General features: G+C 42.7%; 1 protein-coding gene across 1 annotated transcript; it reads right to left on the bottom strand.

Moving 5' to 3' along the window:
• Positions 1–2,718: 2,718 nt before the first annotated feature.
• LOC137286424 (translation elongation factor 2-like) lies at positions 2,719–15,366 on the bottom strand. The gene is made up of 13 exons (XM_067818280.1): positions 15,291–15,366; positions 11,629–11,843; positions 11,154–11,341; positions 10,066–10,274; positions 9,054–9,287; positions 8,526–8,778; positions 7,951–8,152; positions 6,922–7,060; positions 6,213–6,437; positions 5,192–5,335; positions 4,576–4,968; positions 4,135–4,267; positions 2,719–3,594 (listed from the first exon to the last, which is right to left on the bottom strand). The coding sequence occupies exons 1-13, from the start codon at positions 15,291–15,293 to the stop codon at positions 3,401–3,403; spliced, it is 2,532 nt and encodes an 843-aa protein (XP_067674381.1). The 5' UTR covers positions 15,294–15,366; the 3' UTR covers positions 2,719–3,400.
• Between the last annotated feature and the right edge of the window lie 241 nt (positions 15,367–15,607).

The raw sequence follows: 15,607 nt of genomic DNA, 5'->3' as shown, positions 1-15,607 counted from the left end.
AGTTTTCTGTTTGTGATTTCAGTCAAAACATCGTGACAAATATCCCTTTCACCAAAACAGTTAAACGTATAAATGATGTAGACTTCGTTACAACAACAACATGCACGACGACGGCAACGACACCACTTACACGACACTGTGGGAAATGGACATACGTATACATGACAGGGGATTCTGCTTGGATTCAATTAAGGGGATACCACATTGTTTTTAACATACGGTCCCCCAATCCTGGTCCGGAGCCCAATATGTTGGGTCGCTGACTGACACCTGTTGATCACGTGGGCTAATTGAATGATTTGCGTTGCTTCCCATTGACAGTTTGTTAGATGCAACACGTGAACTGTTGTCTAGTATTTCTCCTTAATTCCAGCGGCTACTAGTATAGCAATTCACGCACAAAACATAATTGTCCACACACGCATAAAACCAACCCGATGCTAAAGATAAATCTTTTGGTCGTCGTGAAAGTCAACCAGCTGCATGATGTGGCGTTGAAGTGTGTAACGACATACAGACATGTGACGCCTGCCCTTAAAATATTCCGACTCTGGACCAGACGATCAGGTGACTATTTCTCTAATCAGCATATTCGTTTTAGTTAGAAATACCCGTGCGTGGTAAAAGTGTATGTGTATGCGTGCGTGCGTGCGTGCGTGTGTGTGTGTGTCACGCATATACTGAATGGAATATGTGAAGGAACACGTGTCGTGTGAAGGAACGAATGTGTCCTCTTGTCCTTTCCAAGATTTTTTTGCATGCTATATATTGCACTGTGGTTGAAAACGAACATTCAAAACAACAATGTACCAGTTTTACACACGGCAGTAACTTCCTAACCGACAAAGACGAGATTGTACGGAAGTATCAGTGCCACGGTCGAAAACGGAATAATCCACGACAGTATCATCTACGCAGTCATATGTAAATGTCATTTACGTAGATGTAAGTCATGAAGGCAGATGTGAGTATCATCTAGGCAGGTGTAAGTATCATCTACGCAGATGTGAGTATCATCTACGCAGATGTGAGTATCATCTAGGCAGATATGATCATCTAGGCAGATGTGAGTATCATCTAGGCAGGTGTAAGTGTCATCTACACAGGTGTAAGTATTATCGAGGTAAATGATATTTTTGTAAACTGTGTCGCTGGTGAGTTTCCATGAGATTATAACCCAGCCGTAGCACACTTTATCCCTCGTTAATCTGAAAGAAGATTAAAATGCCTGCGATTGTGATGATCACAGGGTATGCGGTAAACTAATCCTCTTTGGGGTGCAGGAAAGAGACTAATGACAAAAGCTCATGATTCATACGTAACCATGGTGATAATGAGACACGTGATGTTTATTTCCTGTAAGCACGGTCCTGCGCGTTCTTGTTTATTCTCGGCTCGAATACATAAGGCTAGTCTTGTTAACCGCCCTGGTTGCATCACGACTGTCGAGCCTGACCTTTGCTTAATTGTAAGAATCTGGATCCGCCTATAACATATATCTGGAGCTGTATTGTAGACAAAACTGCCTCTTGAATTTGATATCGACCCGTGAAGTTCCCGGGGTAGAATAGGCCTTCAACAACCTATGCTTGCCATAAAAGGCGACTATGCTTGTCGTAAGAGGCGATTAACGGGATCGGGTGGTCAGGCTCGCTGACTTGGTTGACACATGTCATCGGTTCCCAATTGTGCAGATCGATGCTCATGTTGTTGATCACTGGGTTGTCCGGTCTAGACTCGATTATTTACAGACCGTGGCCATATAGTTGGAATATTGCTGAGTGAAGCATAAAACTAAACATACTCACTCACTTGAATTTGATATCCTCTTTTTCATTATGAATGTGGACTTTACATTTTGTAATGCAGACCTATAAATTCTGGTAGCATAAATTACGTTTTAGCCGTTATTTCACTTATTTGTACATTGTTTCGAAACTGTCACACTCATAATCAAGTCTGGACTAGACAATCCTGTGATCAATATCATAACCATCAATCTATCCGATACGATGACATGTGTCGACCGCCCGATGAACTAAGCCACCTCTTAGGAAAAGTATGGGTTGCTGAAGACCGATTGTAGTCCTAATCTTCACAGGTTTCGTCCAACATTAAGCTGTCACTTGTAACATACCTGATATACTAACAACGGGGTGTTACACCAGATTAGGTCAATAGTTCAAATGTTGATACTGGGCTGGTGGATTTATGCGACGCCCTTTATCCTTCCCCGGGCTTCAGATTAGGTTTCCAGCCTCTAACGCTTGTGTCCTCGTGAGGTTTGGTGATTGAAAGGGAGTGAGTGATTGTTAATGTGATCTACTCACGATCGTCATTGGAGGTGTAACTGACACTGAGTGAGTGAGTAAGTGAGTGAGTGAGAGTGAGTGAGTGAGTGATTATGGTTTTACGACTCTTTTAACCACACTCCAGCAATGTCAAATCAGAATGGTATTCACGCTCTGTACCTGTAGCGGCAATGAAATTCCTATTACGAAACAACGGATCCTGACCAGCTGACAAGGTAGGGATGTCGTCTGTGGGATGGTTCCCCGCCCTGCTACATATCCATGTGGGAATCGAACGCGGTCTTCGGCGTGGCGAGCGAACGCTACCCAACTGCTCTTTGCTGACAGTGAACTGGCGACAGTGTCATTGGAATATTGCAAACAATAACACTTGGACCCATTTCAATAACAAGACAGTAGAAATCAGGAATGTTGATCTCGTTTTTATTTTCTTGTCACATTTCGTCTTGAGAAACACCCATACCGCCTACCGTACATTTTCCCGTTGAAAATCATATTCTGGAACATAGAGTTTAACAAAATTAGAACACTGCGTCTTAAAATTACCCTTCACAAAACGAAAGCTCAATGCTAGCCGCCAAACACCCCCCTCCCCCAACCCCATGCAAAAACTGTTCATAAAACAGTTTCAACGAAAAATGCAAAAGTATGAAGAGGGTTAAACTGCAGCGTGCATAACATTTTGCGACTTACACTGCATGTTTCCAAGTTGATCGTAAATTGTTCCTTTTTATATTGCGTTTTCATATTTACCTTACAGATAACAAAGAAGAAAACATCGATCATAACCGTTATTTCCGATACATGTGTACATAACTGTAATTAAATATGGGGCCGATTATTTCTTATGGGGTAGCTGAGGATGATTTTGTGTCTGTCCCTGATGTTCTAATATCATGAAAATAATGAACCTCTATGGTGCTCCTCCAACCCCCTTCAAGGAACTATCATACATACTTTTATCCTAATCCCTAAAGGTAACAGAGGACTATTCCCTTAATGCGTGTTGAATGATAAGAAACAAATCAAACCAAATTTACTTAACCCGTTCCCCGTCTGAGTTAAATATGACCAAATATTTAAACAGTCTAAAGTTTGTCCAAATAGTTCTCGAGAGGCAGTATCGAAGCAGCTATCTGTTTTCTCGAGCGGATGTCCAACACTTCCTGTCCAGCCCGTGACGTTGGGTCAGTCGGGTCACCCGGAAGCAGTTGCCAGTGGTCAAAGATGCATTGTGGGAATGCTTGTCCACCTGTCTGGGCCCTCAACGCACTAGTGAAACCTGGAAGATTGGAATGGAGATAATGAGGCTGTTGGTTAATACATATGGAGTATTATATCAAACACGAAAACATTGCATTGAAGATCAGTTTTAACATAATATACTGCAATAGGCTTGTGAAAATCAACGCTGCCTACAGAGACCAAGAATGTCGGATACATGGGAGAGCGAGTCAAAACTCCATCATGAAACTGATCATAGTTCTGCCCTTTTACAAACATGTAGGAACCAATTTCAAACACACACGCACGCGCACACACACATAGGTACTCCTGAAGTTAAAGGGTTCGCTCATGAGGTGGATTCGATAGCTCACGTGGGTGCAACGTGTGAAGCCCATTTGAGGTGTCCCCCTCGCAATGACTTTGCTGAAACAGCTTAAGACCATACCCTGTCACTAACACTCTTCACTTAGAACAATATAGCAAACAGGACCATTGCCTGCAGTATGATGGGTGGGCACCCACAACCTGTTGGCTCTGTTCTTTAGTAGTATTAATGTCTGAGAACTGTGAGTGATGAAAATTATTCATAACTCACCAAACGACTCGTTGACAGGCATGTGTGCCTTGATGGTGCACATTGGATTGCCTGGATGATGGATCTCTTCAACAATCACACCTCGTCTCTTCGCTAACACATTGAAAACGGAGCCGGCCACTGACTCGTTACACTGAAAAACAAGGAGATGCTTAATTTACGCCGTAAAATTTGACTTACACAACTACTACTTCTCATTTGGGTTTTATTTCACAGATGATATTATGAGTTTAAGCACGTCAAGGGCTGATGGGGAAGCCCAGGGGTTAAAACGTTGTCTCGTTACGACGAAGACCTCGATTCCTCATGACATGAATACAATGTGTGAAGCCAATTTCTGGTGTCCCCGGTCCTGATATTGTTGGAGTATTGCTTAAAGCGACGTAAAACTCAGCTCACTGACTGACTCATGTTTGCAGGTCACAATTCCTCAATATTCACCTCGACACTAACGAGAAACATAGGCTCCATTAGCCTCGGCTTGGCTGTCAACATGGCGGCCATCATGCATCGTCTGGTGGCAGGTATGATCTGACCTCCACGTCTGTGACTTGGGTCACGGTGGATGTTGGCGTCCACGATGTTGTACTGGACCCCACGTACGGTCTCTTCACAGAGTACACCCTCTGACGACCCCCACTGGAAGCCAGCCACAACGCTGTCCCGGATGTCCTGCAAATACTGCACTGCTCGAGATTTGTCCACGAGCATGTTAGGGCCACTTCCGGCGGGGCCGAAACTCCAGATTTTCCTTCCCTCGTTCAAGTCAAAGTCGAAACGGTCGGCAAGATAACGCGCACGTTCCTTGCTTTCCTGTACTGCTGTTACTGTGTTCTGGAAAAAATGGTAGAACATATTGAAATATTCCTAGGGAAGATCAGTTCACCAGCGTTACCTATATTGCTTTTTTTGTTTCGGGAAGGTGTGCAAGGGATGACGTACGGGTTGATGGGGTTAAAAATAATCACTGACATCTGTAATTATTTGTAATAGTGATAAAAAAGAACAGTTGCATGGGATATTACTGCAGACTATCTCAATTACATGCTACTCAAACCTCGTCAATCTCTTCAGCGAGTCCTTGCGGCAATGACACTGCAGTCATGAACAGCCGGCACAGCTTGTTGGAAGTTTTAGCCAGACACACTCTGTCCGACTCGGCGCTCACCGTCTCCCGATAGCTCACCACTGGCTCGGATTTCTGGAACACGAATTTAAAAATAGGTAATCAGGCCTGGCGAAACGCTAATACCGATCGGTGATCGAATTGCGGGAATTTATGAACGCCAGGTCAAGGGAAGGTTCCTTTTCAAGATTTCCTTTTTAAGATGTAAAGGAATTTGTCATAAGAGGACAGACTAATCTGTGTATCTCAAATATATTGTCGGAATTCATGAAAGCGAGACCAAGTAAAGGCTCCCAATTTCCGTTTCTGTCTGCAATGCCAAAAGCCCAGGTTCGAATCCCGATCGAGACACCAAAATATGTGACCTGGGTCTCATACTGTCTTGTGTCCCTGCACTCTGTTCGCCCATCTGTTTAAAATTGGTACCTGAAAAGCAGATGTACCGATCTATTCTGATCTATACCGCGCTGAGAAGCAGCTTTGAAAGTACGATTCCGTCGGGGTAATATGCAATGCCAGAAAGCAGCATCACATTGGATTCTAGGAGCAAATTCTAGCATTATTATGTATTAACCTTCATTTCAGTCAAGGCCCGTGAAGATCCAGGGTAGAATAGGCCTTCAGCAACCCATGCTTGCCATAAAAAGGCGACTATTCTTGCCGTAAGAGGCGGCTAACGGGATCATGTGGTCAGGCTCGCTGACTTGGTTGACACATGTTATCGCATCCCAACTGCGCAGATTGATGGTCATGCTGTTGATCACTGGATTGTCTGGTCAAAACGTGATTATTTACAGACTGTCACCATACAGCTGGAATATTGCTGAGTGCTGCGTAAACTTATACTCACTCACCCACTATTACAGACAAAGCCCGATTCGTGGTGGCAGGTGATGATATGACGTCTGTTGTTCAAAACAACGCCTGTTGTTAATGTTGACTAACAACTCACCGTGATCGGGACACAGGCGTAGTCCTTCTCCAGGTCGTGGAGGCAGATCTCAAGATGAAGCTCCCCCGCCCCCGCCACGATGTGCTGCCCCTCCTCCGAGGTGCACTGTACCATAGGGTCAGCCTTGGACAACCGCTTCAGTCCCTCCACCAGCCGCGGCAAGTCGGCGGGGTTGACCACGTCCACGGCGACACGCACCACCGGACTCACGGAAAACTTCAGAACCTGGAACAAATATACACACTCAGCACATGTGTGCGTGCGTGCGTGCGTGCGTGCGTGCGTGCGTGCGTGCGTCAGGATCTGCTTATCTTCACTAATGCTCTAAACCATATTCGTCTACGACCCGGACGTTTTATAAGGGCATTCATCTCATATATACAGTATCATCCTTTGATGTCAAAGTGAACACAGCTCGTAGAATATTTATGGAAGTTGGAAAAATTAGAAATTACAGAAAGTACAGACAAAAGATGAGACGAGACAAATTTGTAATTTCGTATGTTGGGTTTCAAGGGTTAGTCCATCAGTTCAGTAAGTGAGTGAGTTTAGATTTACAGCAATATTTTAGCAATATCACGGCGGGGCAACCAGAAATGGGCGTCACACAATGGGGAATGGAACCCGGGTCTTCGGCGTGACCAGCGAACGCTTTAACCACTAGGCTACCCCCTCGCCAGAGTCCATAAAAAGAAGACACCGGTTTTACCTTGAGCTGGTGAGCCTGCATGTAGGTAGTGATTGTTCCTGTCTTTAGAAGATACTTGTCAATACCAACCAGTCCGACCAGATTGCCGCACTGCACACTGTCCACACGGAGAACCGTTCCTCCCATCATTATAGCAGTGCTGTGAACATATTGACAGAGAGATACAAACATAGCATCGTAATCAACACATCGTCAGCTCATTTACATTAATTGCTTGGCGAGCTCAGTTCATGTGATTTGATAAATAACAAGTATCAAAAGAAAATGAACAACATCAAAGATTCATGGTGTGACATTTTATCATCAAAAACAGATTACTGAGTTCGCATTAATGTCGTGACGCATTTCAAACTAGACCGTCGCACTGGCGTTAAATTAGAGACGCCTTAATTTCATGATTTACGGTATACAGATCATGTACATCTTCAAAATGTGAAACTTGATCAGCAAAACGTTAAAAACACTTCAAGAGTTCAAGGCCTGATTCAGTTAGTAAATACTGTCAATTTCCATCATTATCGTTTCGTTGAATTATAGATAAAAAAGAACCAAAATATATAAGGGGTCAGGAAAGCTTTCACGAAGCACTTTAAGATTTGAATTATTGCAGGTTCATTGGTTGATCTGCTGTGAGTTATGCAAAATGAGCAAGTTTAGTTTTACGCCGCTTGTAGCAATATTCCAGCAATATCGTGGCGGGCGACCCCAGAGATCGGCTTCTTTCACTGTGCCAATGTGGGTAATTGAACTCAGGTCTCCAGCTTGACGAGTGATCACTAGGCTACCCATCGCCCTCAAGCTGTGACACATGCACTACCGACATACATAAGTATAGTATTGAGAAAGGACTGATCTCCTGAAGGAAGAATGTCAACAACTATCTCCAAAACGTAGCGTTTACAAATGAAAAGATGTCTAAATAGACTCTGGCTTATGCTCATCGCTTCTGAATGATCTTTAAAGAACTCCTTGAAACATCATCTGTCTCAATCAGTATGACCGATCACAATATGACTGGAATCTGCCTACCTGGCGATGTTCTTGTCGTAGTAGTCTGTCTTCTTCTCCACGATCGGGTTGTAGTTGGGGCCCATGATGCGAACCTTTTGACCCGTGAAGGTCCGGCCGGAGAACACCCTGCCTATGGCGTAGAAGCGGCCCTTGTCCGTAGACGGGACCATCTTGGACACATACAGCATCAGGGGCGCCTCAGGATCACAGTTCTTCATTCCTTAATGACACAAAGGCGCATATAAAAATCAGGTAAAGTATTCCAGTCTGACATACCTAGTTTGACCTTGAATTGAAAATTCTTATTATAGAGGTCGTATTCATATTAAAAACAAATCCTCTTTGGATGACATATATTTCTCCAAGCGTTCTTCAAATGGTTATTGCCTGCAATGTTTCGTTTGTTGTTTCCGAGCAATGTAGTTATACTTTTTTAATTTTCGAATTCTGAACACCAGTCAGTGATATGCATGATAAGAATCTGTCACTTTAGAAGACCAGGGTTTTGTGCCTGACATATGAGATTAGTTTGGTGGCAGAGTTTGTCACTTTCTGACATTTGAGGCGGCTGTGAATCTCCAGAAAGAACCTACCAATCGCCACAGCATCCTGCTGTGGTCCTTCGTAGAGCACAGCCGTCCTGTATCTCTGAGCCGTCACCGGGGACGGCAGATGGGTGAGGATCATGTCCAACATGGCGTCAGCTGCTGGCAGCCACTTCTTCATCATGCCACGCATGAACTCCTTACCCTCCAGATCCATGTCTTCGCCCTTGACCTTCACGTTAAGCCTCTCCAAAAGATTTCTCGTCTGCTCCTTCTCTCCAGCCTTTGCCAAAGACAGAACCTGGCGACAAACAGGCAAATGTGGTAACAGTGATTCCGAGTCAGTCGAAAAGCCTTCTCTCACATGAATGGAAATGTTAGACACAAATCTAGCATCAATATACAGCCATAAACGCAAGACAAATCCATATGTGTATAAAAAAAACCATTTTCTTGCATGGTGTGAGCCATACCAGTATTCGCGGATCGTGCCTGTCAAAGCAAATCAGGTGTTCAACATCCTATTGTTCACTTTGATTGAATGCTATTTGCGTCAATGTAGGATATTTTGCAAACCTTGAACAAAGGTACCACCACGAACTTGTTAAAACCCCTCTCTCCATTCTCTCCCTTTTCGGAGCGCCACCTCTTGGTCGTGGGGTCGTAGAAGTTGTCTCCCCACAGACGGGACATCATCTTCTCCTCCTGAACTCCGAACTTCTTGGCGTACATCCGGGCGAACTGCCGCAGGTTGAAGCCCCAGCCCTGCAGGCCGGAGCCCATGGAGACGTTACCTTTGGCTGGACTCATCTGTCAGACAATGAAATATGAACATAAGAACATGGTTCCTGGGCCCTGTTTCACAAAACTCTCGTAAGCTTAAGATCTCGTAACTTCTCTCGCAGCATTCCCACTTCCAATGTTACAGTATAGGAGGTAGGAAAGTTACGAGAAAAGTTACGAGATCTTAGGCTTACGAGAGTTTTGTGAAACGGGACCCTGATCCACAAACGGTTCCTAGCGCTGAAACATTCGTAAGACAGTGAGTCACTACAGAGTTACGACACGTCGTAATGTTACAAACACTTTGTGGATAGGGACCCTGAGGCCCGATCCACGAAACGTTCGTAGCGCTACGACAGTTTGATGACCCTGAGGCTGCGATAAATAATAATAATATTCTGTAATTTTAATTTAATAATTTGTCCACGAATATTACGCTAAATCCACATCGACAGCATCCGCAGAACGGAGGATTATTATCACTCTGATAATGAGGCACAAGAAGCTTAATACTCAAATGGCTTATCCCACCGGGTACCCATTTCCTGCTGAGTGACCAGAGGCATTTTTTAACAAACTCACTTGCCTACGATGACAGCACGTTACATATCGTTGTGGGGTGAGGCTGAAGCCCTAGAAACTCTGCCACAGTTACCCATCCAAGAACTCGCTGTGCTTAATTTCAACTGATTTGTGACCTGAGTCCTATGTATACGTCCACTTACCACCACAAAATAGTTGAGTCTAAGAAATATTGATGACCGTATTCTGACTAGAGATTATACCACTGTAAATGATCCCTTACCGTCATGTCGCCCATGATAGACATGGAGTCTTCGTACGTTGCAAGGATGACGTTCATATCCTCAACAATCTTCCTGAGCGTCTGGTACAGTTCTTCCGGTGCCAGCTGCGTCTCGAAGAACGCCCGGTCCAGTTTGTTCATCATCAACACCGGCTTGATCCTCTCCACCAACGCCTGCCTCAAGACAGTCTCTGTCTGGACACACACACCTAAGGAAGAGGCAACACTGGTCACCTGGCTAGTTCTCAATACATACTAGACGGTGGGGTAGCCTTGTGGTTGAAGCTGTTGCTCGTCACACGGAAGACCCGTGTTCGAATTCCCAACATGGCTACAAAGTGTGAAGCCCATTTCTGGTGTTCCCCGCCGTGATACTGCTGGAATGTTGCTAAAAGCGGCATAAAACCAAACTCACGCCCTCAATATATGCTGCTCAAAGTTTCACAGGAACACCGAGACATTTAGATCTTTTTTTCACGTTGACATATTCATTTGTGTTTGATCCGTCATTTGGCTATATTCCAGCATTCGGGTTTTCACTATACAAACTGATGTTGGATATCATAAGCGTCACGTGCCTTTGTTCTATGACGTATGTACAACAAATCGTAACTACTACACGATTTATTTTAATCGCCTCTAACGGAAGGCATAAGATATTGAGGACCGGTAAGAGCTCGTAATTCTACTATTTTCCATTTTCCCGAATTATCTGAAACATACTGTCAAACAAGTAATGTCTCAGCAACCTCTGTTCACGTGAACGTGTAAGAAATATATCTTAAATAGTGACTTGTATGTGTGATAATATACAAAAATAATAAAAATAACCCACCCCTCCTAAACCCTAAAGAGGATTAAATCAAACTGAAACAAACAAAAAATAAAAAAATAAAAAAATAAGTAAATAAAAATAAAAAATGAAAATAAAAAATAAAAAAAATAAAAAGATAATAAAATTATATAAATAAATGAATAAAGAAAGAAAGTATTAAGTAGATAAGTGAAAATAAATAGATTTTTGATAAAATTTGATACACACAATCCGGGTCAGACATCTCCAAACGATCGAGAAACTGGCTGCTTACCACTGATGCAGTCGACAACGACCATTGCACCATCGGTGATTCGGAGCGCCGCCGTCACTTCAGATGAGAAGTCCACGTGACCAGGAGAGTCGATGAGGTTGACGACAAACAAGTTATCGGCGTCAGCGTTGACACCCGGAACATGCGACATCGTTTCCACGTCGACGTCATAGAAGAGGGAAATGGCCCTATATGCATACATGTAATGTCTCAGTAACCTCTGTCTCATGCATATATATATATATATATATATATATATATATATATATATATATATATATATATATATATATATATATATATAGAGAGAGAGAGAGAGAGAGATGATAGATAGATAGATAGATAGATAGATAGATAGATAGATAGATAGAGTGTGTGTGTTGTTCTCTGACGTCCTTGCGGATAACTCTGCAAACATATATGTTTCTGATAATGAAATGATAAACTCTAAAACATGTTTCAATAAAATACCTACGTTGATTTGATGGTGATGCCTTTTTCCTGTTCATCTGCCCGTGTATCTGTTGCATGTTTCTCCCCCGCCTGTGAGCCTGAGATCACCCCTGCACGTGCCAGCAGGGAGTCGGTCAGGGTCGTCTTGCCGTGGTCGACGTGGGCGATGACGGAGATGTTACGGATGTTGTCTCTCCGCTCCATCACTTCCATCTTCTGCTCGGTTGTCAGGATCACCTGACAGGGAAACGAAAACGGCTAAATATTTCGAATAACGTCGATATTAGCATTACATGTAGGTCATAATATATACACCTGGAAATTAATCAAGCAACACCCCAATTTTTTCTATTGGAGCAACTTTGAAGTGTTCTGACAATCAAAATATGCCGGGTTGATATAGTTTGACACTTTTTTATTCAACAGACGATCTCTGACAAACAACTTAAAGGGAAAAAGTATCAAGACTTTGCTTTATTGCAACGAAATCCAAATTCTTAAAACTGTCTTAAATTCATGAAAAAATGGACACAATTTACTATTCATCCACAGACGTTGTTGTCAGGTGTATTAACACAAATGTCACATGGAAAGAAAGAACAGTCATCTGAGAGTCTGCACACCGACTTTCATCAATATCTAGTGTGTCCTCCCTGCGCACGCACCACCGATTCCAGACGCCTCCTCATTCCTTGGATGAGTCTCCGGATCTGATTCTGGGGGATCCTGTTCCACTCCTCATGCAGGGCAGCCGTCAATTCGTTGAGATTATGGACTGGTGGGTCTCTCTGCCTCACACGACGGCCAATAAAGTCCCACAAATGTTCAATGGGGTTGAGGTCAGGGCTCATGGCAGGCCATGGAATTCTGTCAATTGCATTTTGCCGCAAAAAATCATTTACAGCATGCGCCCTGTGAGGTCTAGCATTGTCGTCCATAAATATGGGTCTCGTTGCCAGAGGATGGTTCTCAAAATGAGGTACCACAGCCCTGTCAAGAACCTCCTGTTGGTAACGAACACCGTTAAGGTTGCCACGGATGGTAATGATATCCAACTTGCAGTTCATGGAAATGCACCCCCATACCATAACGGAACCTCCCCCAAAGGCCACAGTCTCCTGGATGTTCCGTGGAGCCATTGCTGTGTTCCTCTGCCTCCAGACCCGAGTACGACCGTCCACCATGTGCAGCAAGAACCGGCTCTCATCTGAGAAATGGACCTTCCTCCAAGAGGCAATGTTCCAGTGCAAACGGTCATTACACCAGGCCAGTCGGGCTGCCTTATGGGCTGGAGACAGTCTGGGTCGCTTGATTGGCCTCCTTGCCCGGTATCCTGCAGCTTTCAGACGATTCCGAACAGTCCTGTTCGAGATGGGTCTCCCTGGAAGCCACTCCTGTCTCAACCGAGAGCTCGAGTCGAAGGACCTGCGCCGTACAAGTCTCAGTAAAGCTCTGTCCTCCCGGACTGTGGTCTTCCTGGGTCTTCCTGGTCTAGGCAGGTCTTTAACTTCATTAGTGGCCCGGTATTTTTTCAAAAGTTTTGAAATTATGGAATGATGTCGTCCGATTTGAGTCCCGATTTGTCTTAGAGACATACCAGCATTCCTCATGCCGATTATTTGCCAACGAGTGGCCTCTGATAATTTCCTACGTGCCATGACATTGAAATGAATGAAAAACCGAATGCAATCGACAGCCTGCGCTTGTAAACACCCCAGGGAAAAAGTGCATTTTTCGAAAGTTGAGGTTAAAGCAATGCACGTGCGCTGTGCAAGCTTCACGCGCGTCATATCAACCCATGAAAAGCTCATGCTGTATGTCAATACATCAAAATTGAATAATCAATCATCAAAATTACTTCGTTAAACTTTGTTAAGTTTTTATGTGTCTTTGAATTTGGTGTTGCTTAATTAATTTCCATATGTATATTTTGCGAAGAACATTTGCTATTACGGTCAAACACAAAAAGCACATCAGGTATCACAATTAGAAAGCATGAGGGGCAATGCTTCAAACATTGTTGACCCCACCCCCACCCCACCCCACCCACACAAAAAAGGAAAAAAAAAAGAAAAGAAAAAAAAAAGAGAAGAAAAAAAACAAGAAAATTCCATTCCTCTCAGCAAAGCCTGCTGCAATCAGATTTAAGAATTTAGGTCAATATTCAAGTGGGTGTGATAATAATGTTTTTCATCATGCCCAGTGAAACATGACTCGACCGGTATTCACCTGGAACAATATGGCTGTCATTATCAAGTGCATACATCAACATGTCATAACATATGAGAAAAATGAACAGCCATCTGAATTAGACAACAGCATTTCAATTACTGATATCTATTGACACTGAAGAAAAGGCATAACTAGTCGAATGTATTTCGCATGTCCTAGATCTGCACTACCATAGCTACAAATAGTAAATATTACTCTTTTGTGGATCGCTTATTTCCAATCTAACAATGTTCCAAAGCGTTGAATCATTTATTAAATGCCCATCGTGGAATATCTTTACTATTTCTATATCCCTTAATGTTTACTTCATATCACAAATAAACATTGATAAAAAGATAAAAATACCGCCCCAAATACAAAGAAAGAACTACGTACCTCAAACAAACTGCAACTGAGTCATGTACCGAAAATGATTTTTCCCAAAGAGTGGTATGTAAATATTCACTTAGTGATTTCAAAGTTGTCCATACTTTCTTGTGATAGGATACAAGGCTAAAACGTAATGAAAATGAGAAAATATAGTTGATCAAACGTAAAATCATTGTACATGAGAACAAATGTTAAATGGCCATGGTGGAATATCTTATTAAGTTATTTTATCATCCAAAACTGTGTTCCACGGGAGATATCCCTTGTGTGAGATCAGACGATATCTGCTACGAGATATCGTTTTGACAGTAGATTTGCTACAATGCCCTGACAAAGATATGACATCGCTGCATTGCAAATCTAATGGCAGTGCTGTGTTCCTAGATGAACATTTGTCATTGAAACCTAATGAAAAATGATTTTGAATGATAAATAGAATCTCACCCTCGTGTCTACTGATGTCAAGTATATCAACTCTCGTTCATAAAGGTGAAAATATCATCGGCAAGCCTCGTATTAACTCGTGTTGATATGTTTGATATCAGCACACGCATGGGTGAGATTCTCTATATATCCCTTAATATTTACTTCGTACCACAAAAAATATTGACTAATATAATATTTGCACATACAAAATAAAAACACAAAACAAAAACAAACGAACAAAAAACCCAATCAAACAAAAGCAAGCAAACAAAAACAAACAACCAAAAACCCCCTAACAAAAAAAAACAAAACAGCCCCCCCCCCCCACAAAACAACCCAAAAAAACACACAAAGCAACAACAAAAACAAAGCAAAAAAAAAAAAAAAAAACCAAAAAAACCCCAACCAAACAAACAAAAAAACCGAACCAATCAACAAACAAACACCAACCCTCGACAAAGTGGAAAGCAGGTGAATACCGAAAATGAGTTTTCCCAAAGAATGGTAATTTCAGTGTAAACTTAAAGATTTCAGAATTGACCATACCTCTTATGAAAGGATACAATGCTTAAACGTATTGACAATTAAAACATAGTAGTTGATCAAATATAAAATAAAAAACATTGACATAATTAATCTAACGAAAAGAGTACTCACCATGTTTATGGTGTTTTTCGTCCCGAGATGCCTGCGGATCTGTAGGAATTGAACTCGAGCGCGTTGCGCCTGTCTGTTAAAGATCACATCTCTAATGAAGACCCAACGCAGGCTCGAGCCTTATTTTCCGCCTGGCTAGTGGATTGTGAAATTCGCTTTTCCAGGCGAGTGTATTTCGGAATGACATTCTGTTGGCAAACGGAGGAGTAGCTATTAATAGCAACGTATACGTATATAGAGAATACTACACGAGGTCTCATTGCATACGAATTATACGAAACGAGTGGCCTTGCTATGGTATCTGAACGAGCGAAATA

This window comes from Haliotis asinina, chromosome 6 (assembly GCF_037392515.1).
Source record: "Haliotis asinina isolate JCU_RB_2024 chromosome 6, JCU_Hal_asi_v2, whole genome shotgun sequence".
Lineage (NCBI taxonomy): Eukaryota > Metazoa > Mollusca > Gastropoda > Lepetellida > Haliotidae > Haliotis > Haliotis asinina.
The sequence above is the reverse complement of the archived record's forward strand: the minus strand, read 5'-3'. Positions and strand labels throughout refer to the sequence as shown.

Coding starts and splice junctions, on each gene's coding strand:
- LOC137286424 (XM_067818280.1), bottom strand. Junction 7,061..7,950: donor TACGACAAGAACATCGCCAG/GTAGGCAGATTC, acceptor ATATGTTCACAG/CACTGCTATAATGATGGGAG. Junction 5,336..6,212: donor ACGCCTGTGTCCCGATCACG/GTGAGTTGTTAG, acceptor TTCGTGTTCCAG/AAATCCGAGCCAGTGGTGAG.